Raw genomic sequence first — 12,110 nt, 5'->3', positions numbered from 1 at the left:
ACAGCAGTAACCTTTATTGGGAGCAAAGAGATGAGCAGCCCAGCTTTAAATTCTCAAGACATCAACAGTTGAAATCTATGTTACGACAAAAACATCCAGAAAAACAAAATAAGGAAGTTGAATGAACTGCAGAGAGATATGCCCCAAATGGAGCCAAACAACAAGCAGTGTTAAAATGCTGACCCAAACGTCCCCCACATTCGGTGATGCTCTGCTACACGCACTAGATCCGGGGAAGTGGTTACCGAGACGTGACTCACCGCCCTGGTTTGACTCAAGGGGGACTGTGGCTCTTGGCACTTCAGAGGATGGATACGTTTCTGCTTTGCTTGCAGACTTACAGCACGGCACAGGAGGGAAGATCTACGAGGGCACAGTACCGATGAGAGCGCTTCCCAAAGCCCATCTCAGGCAGGTTCAGGATTACTCAGGACTGTTGTGGAGCGGGAGTATATTTTCAAATTTTTTTGATGTCATTAAGTGAAAGTCTGAGGTCACTCCTCCCTACCAAAAATGAGGCAGGAAGAAATAGAAGAACCAGAATGCGGCTACTGAGTAAAGAAAAGAAAGTGCCAATGGTGATGGGGAAAAAAATGGTGATAGTTTGAGGCACTGGATGTAAAAGAGCAGAAAAGCTAAGGCAGGAATAAAGGTAGGAAGCATGAAACATAGGATGACCATGCCCATATTGTTCAGGGCCCAGCCAGCGAGCTCATTTAAAGGGAAATGAAAAAGCCCCATATCATTTCCTACCGCTCAGCAATGTCTCCATATGAGAACCTCTACTTAATAAACTTTGATCGAGAGAAGCCTCCCCCCATGGAGGACAGTTCACAAGCACTCAGGAAATTAGTGGGATTATTGGGGCTGGGCATTTGAAGACATAAATGTTTCGGATTTATAAGAAACACATTTCATAATCACTCTGCCTAGCAGTAGTTTGGAAGGGGAGGAGACAGGGCAGCAGCTCCTGAATGAGTATGGGGAAAGAAGAAAGACTCAACTGTTCTTGAGAAGAAAGACCCAATTGTACTGTGAGGTTCAGAGGGCTTCACTGGGATCACTGGGAAGTAATGGGCTCTTGGCCTGCTTGTGGAAACCCGAGTGATGAGTGCAGGTAGAGCTGGCTGGCTGAATTCAAAGAAAAAGCGAGATGGGGAAATCCTATAAAAAAGATCTCAGATGGAAAGCCTACAGCTAGCGTCACTCCGACTTTCCTTTCAGCTGAGTTCCTCAGCTTAAAATGTGGAATCCAACCCAAAATCTTGTATCCCAAACTCTCTGCTTTAGTGCAATTTCTTATCTGCATGAAGATGTTGCTCTGAAATATGCCACTTTTGGTTTTGTGGATGACGAGGTCTATTTAACTTGTTTTTTCTAAGCAGTCACAGCATAAGGCAGCAAAGAGAATCATGTACAGAGCAGTGCTGTGCGCTCTGAGCTGGTGTGGTTTGGTCTGATAGCCCTGAACTGCCACTAATTTGTTGTTTCTGGGAAAATCCCTTTTTTCCCCCTCTTTGCCTCTATTTCCGCATCTCTAAGGAAGCACAGGAGACAAAAGTGCCACCAAAAGGCTTGATCGGTGGGTGGGAAGCTCAGGAAAAGTGGAGGCTCTCATCCCCACTGAGCTGTGAAGCTTTCATACACGATGACACCAAAATGCTCCAAAGAATTAGCCAGTGCTGGAAGCTGATAACTGGGAAGAAAGGAATAGACAGAGCGCTTGGGCAGCATAACTCCGATTTACACTAATAAGCACTACTTGTGCTCTTTTTTTCCTCCCCCAAACACTAAGGGTTAATATCTTCCTTTTGAAGGACACAGATACCCTGGGGTTGTGGAAGAGGAGGGGAATGAAATCCTCTCTTGCAATAAGGAGGGGAATCTGGGAGTAACTGCACAAAAAGTGCATCTCCTTCGTCTGAGTCAGGAAAGAAACCGTGCCAAGTCAATGGGATTTATTTCAAATTCTGGCTCATTTCGACTCCTATTAACTCTAAACGAAGACCAGCTGGGATCAGCCTGCCTTCCCGAGCAGCAGAGGCCAGGCAGTGCTGGCTGACTCACTGCAAGGGCGAACGGCCCCTCCGCTGCAGGAGAGCAACCTCGGTCGCTGCAAGCACCGGTTCCCTGGGGATTGGGAGAGCTCTGTGATTCCCTGCAGGATTCCCAGGGCTTACAGGCAATGCTGGTCCACTCCGAAGGTTTCAATGGATTTAGTGGGTTGAGTCACAGGTACCAGAATAGCAGACAAAGGGGAAAAAAACCCTCACAATAAAATGTCCCAAACAAGAAAATCCAGCATGTATCTCTCCATAAAATGGGACGTTTACACTTCTACAGAAGAGGCTGAGCCTAGGACCATCAGCGATGCACTGATTATGAAAGCAAAAGGAGGAGATGCTGATTGCAGCTAAGGGCAGAGCTGCCCAGGGATGACAACATCGCTTCTAGAAGGGGAAGGAGAGAGACCTGTGGGCTGCAGCTCTGCGCAGAGGCACTCGCCCTGACCCTTGCTCTCGCCCCGTTCAAGGGAGAGTTTAAGCACGTTTGACTACATTCCTGAGCAACTTTATTCGCCTTTGATTTTTGATGCAAGGCAAATACCTGCTTACGGCTTTGCTAGATATTGGTCCACACGAATAATGATAGTCCAAGGCTGTTACACAATGACATGCCATGGCCAAGTGCAAGCACCTTCAGCTATAGAAATTAGACTCCAGTATAGGAACTGGCCCTGCTGATGTAGCAGCTACTGGAAAGGACAGGCCGTAGGGCAGGAAAAGTGTGTCCTGATCTGTCCCCTCCTCCCGTGCAGCAGGGGTAGCTGTGGCTTGGGATGCGGATCATGCACAAGCCCAGGAGACATTCAGTTCTGCAGCAAAGGGCCCGTGCCCTTTGACAAGCACAGCTGTGCCAGGAAACACCTACTGAGATGTGTCTGGCCTGCGGGCCAACGCAGCCCGCACCGAGCCACTGCACAGGGCACAGGAGTGGGGCTGCGGAGCTCCCCGTCCCTCTGCCCCTGCCACCGACCCACCTCCTGCATGACCCTGGGCAAGTCACTTTACTACTTTGTGCCTCTACTGCTAACGCGTTATTCAAGGGCAAGATTAGGGGTAACAATACTCATTTCCTAGATTAAGGGTGTGAAGTGCTCGCTGTTACCTCTGGCACACTGCTGGGGCTGCCACAGCCCTCCCCTGCACACCGAGCCCAGTATTCTCCATTCCTTCCATTGCTCAGTTGAAGGGTAACCCCCTCCAACTTGAAAATCCTTTCAAGTAAGAGCTCCACAGACAACCCATAGACCAGGGCACAAAACCCAGCTTTTCCTGGAAAAAACAGCTCAGCACATTATCAAAAAAAGCATAGATTCCTGCATGGACAGCAGAGATTAAAACCAGAAGGGACTCCCGGATTGTCCTTCGGCAGCCTCAGTGTTTTCAGGGAGCTGAATGCCATATAAGTGATGTGGCGTTGCCAGCTGTCGCTGAGCTCATGTGTTCAGAGTGAATGGCTGGATTCAGAGACAGCAGAGCGAGGCACTTTGTTGCAGAAAATCTTTGAATCATGTTTTCAGTGGCAGGAAACAGAAAAGAACAAAGAGCAAAAAACCACTCTGGGACAAATTCTGCTGTAAGTGATGTTTGGACAACTCCATAATAGAGCAGCGCCTCGGATGAGAATGAGCTCCTGCTCTACCCTGGCATTACAGAGCCCAGAAACCAGCCCCATCTCAGCTGTGACCATAGCGTGCCGTTTCTGGAGCGACTCTGCTAGTTCAGAGCAGAAGGTCCATCCTGGCCAGCAAGTCCTCCTTCCACTTCAGGATTGTAGCCTGTAGGTGATGGATAAACAAGAACATGATGGGAAGGATGCTGTCCTCAGGACAACATCCAATACTGTGTAGAGTTGCTGCCGCTCTGGGGAGCGACATGGCTGAGACCACAGCACTGGAGCCAAGAGCCACGAGTTCACCCAGCGCTCTGTACTGGGCTGGATAGTGGCTTTATCCTTCTCAAAACACTGTGAGTTCCCTCGAAAAACCTTCTCAGCTCTCCATGCCAGCCCAGTTCCGTCACTCTACCTTCTTGGAGACCAAACAAAAGGACTTTGGACCTTGTCGCATGAGAGCAAAAGGATTTACCAGCCCTTAGAGCTCTTTTGGTCTGCTGGTGCACATCTGCACCACGCAGCAGGGCCGGCACACGCAGCCAGATCTTCTCTGATGTAATTGTTTATGGCGATTTATACCATCGGAGCGTCTGGCTCAAAGCTTTCCGAGTCCTGACGTGGCTTGAATGACACTGCAGATAGGATTTCAGGTTAAAAAGGAAGTGGAAAAAGAAAAGAACTCGGCTCCCAGTTTTGCTGAACAACGAGGGATTTTCTTGTTTCAGAGCATGTTGTATTTCATTACCTACAGGCTCTCCAATTGCTTTCCTGGAACTGTAAAAAACCTCGCTATCAGATGTCTGCCTTGTATGACAACCAGCACATTACGAAAACCACAGTGCAGAGCTATGGAGAGCAGCTGGAAACCCACCACCTCCCTCCTGCCAACTGGCTTGGGCCTTTCACACAGCCACCGGCGGATTGGTTGTCCTCCGAGGGAAGGGCTGAAATGCCGTATTTTCTGTAGGTGGAGAGGAGAAGCAGCAGAGGAGCACTTTTGGGGGTTTTACTCTCAGGGACCACTTGCCTGTGTCCAGGTTGATGGTTGCATACCAGTGACTTCAACCTTTGACTCTTATCCTCTGTTGTGAAGAGCAGGATTGACTGGCAGCTGGATCCTTTGTAAACGTACATTACTCTCCAACAACGTTGTTTGGATATTTCAGGCTCCGTGGCACCATCCCCTCATACAATGACAGGACGGCAAATAGATTAGCTTTTTATTTTGGCAAACTACACTGTGACATTTGCATTGCTGATGGATGCCATGCCAAGGTTCGACAGGCTGTTGTATCTTCCAGTCTCCCCACAAACTGCAGAGACATAGCCTTGTCCTGCCTTGCCTGTACAGAAAGTCTGGATCTCCAGTGGACAACTCCTGCTCCTGCTCCCCGCACTGTTGACCCCAGGATCTGCGTCTCCAGCCAGTCTCTCTGAATGGAGATGCCCAAACAGTCCCTGGTGCTCTGCAAGGGGAAGAGATCTTCAGCTCTTTGCTGCTCAAACAAGCCAACCAGAGGACAAATGGCCAAGTCCAGAAGAGAGTGAAGATCAAGGGAAGGCAACAATTTTGTATTAGAAGAAGATGGAAACGACTGGGAGGAGATAATATACAAGACAGCTGCTCAGGAAAGGTGCACATGTCTGATGTGATCTTTGAAATCTGAAGTGGATCCTGCACTCAGCTGTGTGTTAGTGTTTCAGGTGCCCTGGTTTCTCTCTTATGACAACTGGCCCATCCCGCTGCTGAGCAGGAACTGGAGTTGAACGGAGCAGTGTGAACTTGGACAAAGTGACCAAAAGATAGCGGATACTTGTGTATCTCAGCTCCAGCTGCCTCGAGTCCTGCCAGCCACAGCTGTGAGACTCATGGACCATCTCAGCTGCCAGGTTTGTTTGCTGAAATCCACTGGCTTTGAAACATGTACAAACTACCCCTGGAGACTCAGCTGGGGCCTCCCTGCTGCTTTTGTTTGAGATTTAAAACCACAGTGGAAACCGGTTTTCAGATATGTTAACTGGAAATGGCTGAGCCACGTTAAAGCTAACGATCTTTGAAAAATGTTTCTTAAGCACCAAGGGAAGTTTGGTTGTGCTCGGCTGGTAATGTTATATCAGCATCGGGACAGCTTTCTGGAAAACAGAACCTTGGCTCAGTAAAGCCAGACTTGTCCCGGCTGTAGGAATCAATCGCCGGATGAACATCTCCTGCATGACCCAGAAGGGCAGCACTGACCCTTTATGCTTCCTCCAGCTTTAGCACCTGTGAAGGTGCTCCAGGACATCCCTTCATCTGCTGTCTCTCAGGGAGCCCTACGACTGTGCAGACCGAAGAACTGCTAACCTCTTTCCATCCCTTGTGCTGGCCCGTTGCCACGTGGTGTGCAAGCTTGTATGTGCCCTGCCAAGTTCCCCAGCTTCCACCTGCTCTGCGGCTACACGGGGCGTTGCCAGCACCAGGCCTTTGCCCCAGGCCAGTATGTGCAAAATGTACCAGCGATAAAGGCAGATCATTTCAGAGCAATCAGGCACCTCATTTCCTACATCTGTCAAGAGGACACTTGATAGTGAAGTGTCATGTTCCTTTAGACATAAGCAAAATAAAGATTAAGACTAAACATGTCTGTGGTGTTAAGGAAGAATCTTCAAGAAGTGGCGTAGCTGCAGGGACAGGGTTTTTCCAGGGGCTGTTGCTGTTTGTGGAGGGCACGTCTCTGTGGGTCCCCTCTAGTGCTGAGGCATAGGGCAACACAGGGCCAAGCCAAAGCGGAGGAGAAGCTGGTTTCTATGTCCACGGCTGCAGATGGGCATCAGTTTCCTCGAGGTAACATGAATCTCTTCCAGAAGCAGAAGATGAGCTACACACTCCCAGATGGAGGTCAGTTTGTTGGCACAGGTAACTAAACAGATCCTTGTGTGTGTCTCTCCTGCTAAGAGCACAGAAGCATTAACGTCTCCCCTGGCCTCTTTGTAGATGAACAGGTTATCTCAACAATATTGGAGCAGAAGCAAACATCTCTAGCCCAGGGAAAAGTCAGTGGATCCAGGCAGGAACGCAGTGAAGCATGGATGTAAGGACTCCTGGGTGTCAGGCCAGGAGAGACCAAATGAAGATGCAATAGCTAAAGATGAAGTTCTCTTTAAAACCATCTAAACTGAGCATTGGACAGCATAAAACTATCACACCACATGTATTAAAACCATATGCAACGTGCGTAATGTGTAAACACACAGTATCTGCAGCACACGCAAACCCAGCATGCCTCCTCCCTGCGATGCAAGTGCCTCCACGCCTTCCCCAGGCAATTTCCATGCCACCCTACAAATCCTGGACAGGAGTTTGTCACTGTGCAACCTTGGCACTTGCCCGTGGGTGAATACCTTCAGGATTTTTCCCTGACAAGATTTTTGTTATCTTTGTCCATTGTACACGTTTGTGGTGGGCTGTGCCTGTGGTGGCTTTTGTGGTATGTCTTGCAGAGGATGGGTTGACTTTATATCTCAGCTTCCAATCCTCAGTTGAAAAGGAGAGGGTTGCAGTTATCTCTAGCAGTTTGCATCTCTGAGCTGTCAGCTTTATCTTCGCAGAAATCTAGGGAAGATCCCAATGATATTTGTACATTTTCTCCATGGGAAGGTAGGATAAAAGTCTCAAAGAAAAAATGGAAAGAGAAAAACTATTTGTACTTCTGTCAGAGGACTTCCATCTTTAAATTACCTCAGCGAGCACAGGAACACCAGCCTGTATATTAGGTAATGGCCAGGCGTTTGGCAGAAGAGGCAGTGCTATCTGGAGCCTGCGCAGGTCTCTGAAAGTCTGCTTGAGTTTAGACATAAGGATATACAAAGAAGCATATTAAAATAGTAGATGGAAATAAAGCACTCTGCAGTAAAAAAAACCAAAAGGGAGTGATTCTGAGCAGGAATCTTGGCTCTATTGACTTTTTTTTTTTAAACAAAACAGAAAACGGCATCATGTTCCCAGGGACATGCTGGCAAACAGCAGGGATGGAGTCTGAAAGAATCTATATTTTATACTTTATAACTTAATATGGCTTTTGCATGATTTTAGTATTTTTATTGGTTCCTAAAACATGCACAATATAAACATGTGAACCAGCCAGAAGTACAGCACGCGGAGGGCCGGGCGCTGAGGGCGGCTGTCCAGCCATGCCAGCCTGCAGCTGGGAGGGAGCTGGGATACTGGGGACCACCCCTCGCCTGGGGTACAGTCCCAATCCTGCAAAGAGCTCTCTGTGGGTACAGGGGCTGTGGCCAAGGATGGCCTTATTTGGGGCAGGACTACAGCCTTATTCTGCACATTTATGGTGCTGCACCGCAGTATTAAGCCAATGTTTCCACTTTCTAGTCAAGTCAGTGCTCAATTCCCAACCTCAGCCCCAAAATAACAGAAATCCAGCCCCTTTGCTGCTTCCATCCCCTCACACGCTTCTCCCTGCCCTCCTCCTAGCCAGCCACAACATCACCAAAGGGAAAACCAACACACTTCAACATTGAGCATCCACCCAGTGCTCAGAGCTACCTGCCTGCCCTGCTGCCTCCCACCCATCCCGGGCAGGGATTTCAGAGCTGCCATCAAACTTGGTCTACTCATTCCTTCTGACATGCCAAGGCTGACCACATGCCTCCCGGAGGGAGCTGGCATGATCTCTGGCTGCAGGAGCAGCAAGACCTGTGCTATGGGTGAGCACGGCCACGCTGGCCAGGCTGGCCGCATCCGACTCGACCGGGCTATGGCTTCACAGAAAGAGCCTTGTGAGTCCATGCTTCCTACAACTTTGATCCACAACAATAATTACAATGAATAAATCATGTCATCAGGCTGATAAACTCCACATTTCAAGCAGAAGGGCCTGACTTGGCTTGCAGAGCAGCCCACTGGGGCACTGGGCAGACCTATTCTCCATCTGGCACCACCGAACGAGCCCCAGGCCAGACCCTGCCTGACTCCTCTGGCCCCGCAGCTCTCATCTCGGAGCCAGAATCACATTTTTTCTTTCTATGGCACCGAGATCAGAACTCCAAGGGAACCAGAAATGCCTAGGATATTCATTGAGGATTCAAGAATAATTTCCTGCTAATTTATTCTATTTGTTTTCTATTTTTAAGGGGGAAACCTTAGAAGGGAAAACCAGAAGCAAGCAAGTAATCATCAAACAAGAGTGAGAGAAGGCAAAATCTGGCCATTTCCAAACTCCAGGCCAAGGCCAGCTGTGACAGCCAGGAGAAACTCAGCTCCTCGCAGCCCTCTGTACATCCCTCTTTAATACCCTGCGAGCTGGTCCATTTTAGAGATGCAGTAGAGAGGCACAGTGTCCCAAAGCCTACGGCAGACCAGAGAAGTGATCCACATCTCAAGTGTGTATCTCGATTGAAAGACCAAACAGCCTCCTGGATGTAGTTTTTCACAAAAATAACATACTTTATGACATTTGCAACAAGTCACATCTCAGATGACCTCCTGCCCTAAGCAGTGTCCTGGTTCACTGCCTGCATCTCCCTCTCAATCTGCCCCCAGGTGCTTTGCTGCAACATGGCATGCCCTGTTATAGTAGTATTAACGTCTACAGTAATTACTACCCTTGTCGATAAAAATAAGGAAAAAAAAAAAAAGAAAAAGCCTATTTATTTCTTGCTAGGATTTAAATGCAATCCAGCCTCCCAGACACAAGACTGCAAACTTTCTTTTGTCCTCTCGTTGTAAAAGGATCTCGACTCTTCAGCTGAGCCGGTTTGCCTTCTGCAGGCCAGAGCTCGGTGTGTGCCAGCTGTGCCCCGACGCCTGAGCTGGGGAGCACGTACTGCACCTCTGGGCTCACGCTGCAGCCAGAAGGAAGGTTAAAGTCATCTTGCATGCAGGGATTTAGACAAGAGCACGCAGCACTCTGATGATCCTTTTGGGGCTAGATGCAACTGCTAATTTGGAAAGCAGAGTGCAGGTGGCCCTATGAAGGGTGCAGAAGCTGTGCTGGGCCAATACTCATACCCTGGCGATCTGAGATAGACGCACCGCCTCCCGTGCAGCACCGGGAGGAGAGCACTAGTTCCTACAGGAAACCCACGGCCCAGCTATGGAGGGGAGCGGGCTGGTTTTGCAGACTCACTCGGACACCTGTGATGCCGGGATATCCAGGAGGCCCTTCTTTTCCCTTCAGTCCTTCGTTGCCTTTTTCTCCTTTCTCTCCTTCCGGGCCTTGCTCTCCTTTGTCTCCCTGTGGAAGAGAGGAGAGTGGGAGCTTTTCATACCCACACAACACATGGGTCACTGTACACGGCTCTTGCAAGGAAAAAACCCACCACATAATTAATATTTCAGGAGTCTGAGAGGAAGAGAGCCTGCAAGCAAAAGGATGAATGAGGATGAGTCATAATACGCTTGACATTTAAAAAATGAGCAAAACCAGGTTTCTTTTTTTATAAAGTCTCTTGGCTGGAGGAGAAGGAACTCCCCCATTACACAGGGTAATCTGAACCCCTTTGCTTCTCCTGCAATAAGGCCTGAACTCCCACGGGAATGAGACAGACAGACAAGATCTGAAAGTCTCCCGTGCCTCACCCAGAAGCTCTGAGCTCGGGATGCTGAAAGATTTTTAATAGGACGGCTTTGTCTGGAGCGGCCGCTTGGCTCTTGCTGCCAAATGGGAATCAGCCCAGGGCTCGAATAAACACTGCGAAACAGTGTCATCTTGCCCCTGTGAAGGATTTGTGGTCCAAGCAGTAGGTAGCGTGTCAAATCACCGGTCTTACATTTGATGGCACAAAATTTTATGGAGACAATCACAAGGCCCGTTCTGTACTGACAGCAGCACCCACGCTTGTGCAACCAACCAGCCTTGATGGAGTCGTTCTCCACTTGCACCTGTGTTAGCGAGAGCATAGCAACATCTCTCCTGGTTAAATGAATGCTCCTGCAGTGAGCAGTGGCTCTTCTACTGCCCAGAGACACATTCAGGTTGAAAAGATCTGGTTTGGTTCAAGAACTCTTGGGGACAGTTAGAGGTGGTAAGAGAATACAGAAGTCTTGACTGTCTCGAAGGAGGCGTCTTTTGGTCCAACATTCAGAGATAAGCAGATGTAGAGACACATGGCAAATAGTTTAACCAGAGCGAAGCAATAAACTGCATTGTTGTGGGACCGGCTGCTTTTTCTTTCCATGGAACAAAATTGTTGGCCTGTTTGGAAAGGCCGGCTGTACAGGGACAGAAATCAGAGTCCTGTTCCAAAGGCAAGGTAGCAAACTCACAGCAGCTAGATAAAGAGCGCAGTGCAAGCCCTGAGCGAGCACCTGGGGTTTTGCCAAGAGGAAGGGGATCTGGTTTCTTTACTTGCTAACAATGTTCTGGTCAGCAGTGCAGGGGAGAGTGACGGACAATTCTTGATTTCCCCTGCCAGGCCCGGGAATTCCTGGTTAGTTGGAAAATTAATCTGTAAAGACTCAAATAAAACAGACAAATTGTTGGAAACTAGATTTTGAAGAAGTTGACCTTTTTGGAGATCTGATCAGATGCCAAAAATGTGGGTAGAGGAGTGAAACAGGAGGAGTCCGTTCTGTGTACTTGCAGAAAAAGGGAGCAGGGCAGAGGCTTATTGCAGAGAGGACCCAACAACCCCCTTGGTTTCAACCTGCCCCCGGGAACCAGAGGGCCCGAGCGCATGGAGATGTGGGTGAGAGCTGAAACATACCATGAGAGTGAGGTTTACCTTGACACCGTCCGGCCCGGGTGGCCCGCTGTCCCCTTCCAGCCCTGATTCTCCCTGCAAGACAGAAGCAAGCAACATAAGGCTGTACCCAAATATGCTTTTTTTCCCATGCTTTTGGCAGCTGACTCGTGGCAGTGAGTCAGGCTGCAGTGACAGGAGCCCAGCCCTGCACTTTGACACATGTCCTGTCTCATACTCTAATGCTGAACAAGCTCTCCCTGGAGCAAGAGCAGGAGTTCAGCCTCTTGCTTTATTCTGAGCCATAGTTTCTCCTCCACAGACCCTGCTGCTGGCCTGCGGGAAGACCTCTTTCCCTGTGTTGAAAAGGGGGCTCAGTCTGTATTCATTTAACCTGGGGCTTCCCCATCCTGCTCCAACAACTGACCTTAGTCCTAAGAAGGGACAAGAGCCACTGCCGGCTTCAATCCATGCATTCATCCCGTCCCTGGCTCCCTCCTCCGTGTGCATAGTGCAGCCAGTGTTTCCGTGCTTAATGCCCGCCTTCTGCTCCAGCATCTCCCTGCCCCGTGCAGACTGTGCCCTCCCGGCTGCGCTCGGCTGGGGAACAGGACGGGTCTGTTCCCACACTGCCCCTTTCATACGCGAGGTTGTCACAGCACTTGGCAAAGCCGCACTGTAGCATCGGGGAGGCTCAGGTAAGCTGGTGAGCTCAAGCTGACAGGCTCTGCGAGGAAGGTGTTTCCATCACC

At 49.3% G+C, this 12,110-nt stretch overlaps 1 protein-coding gene across 4 annotated transcripts in view; it reads right to left on the bottom strand.

Moving 5' to 3' along the window:
• COL27A1 (collagen type XXVII alpha 1 chain) overlaps positions 1-12,110 on the bottom strand; it is a 217,981-nt gene that overhangs the window by 29,299 nt on the left and 176,572 nt on the right. For all 4 annotated transcript variants that reach the window (XM_009476232.2, XM_087753107.1, XM_087753108.1 and 1 more), the window contains 2 exons: positions 11,401-11,454; positions 9,804-9,911 (listed from right to left, as the gene is read on the bottom strand). In XM_009476232.2, the coding sequence (XP_009474507.1) occupies positions 9,804-9,911; positions 11,401-11,454 (162 nt within the window). The remainder of the gene's footprint in view (positions 1-9,803; positions 9,912-11,400; positions 11,455-12,110) is intronic.

The sequence above is a fragment of the Nipponia nippon genome, unplaced genomic scaffold (genome assembly GCF_047370975.1).
Source record: "Nipponia nippon isolate SJK-2023a ecotype South Korea unplaced genomic scaffold, ASM4737097v1 scaffold_16, whole genome shotgun sequence".
Classification (NCBI taxonomy): domain Eukaryota; kingdom Metazoa; phylum Chordata; class Aves; order Pelecaniformes; family Threskiornithidae; genus Nipponia; species Nipponia nippon.
This window is presented reverse-complemented; position numbering and strand designations above follow the sequence as displayed.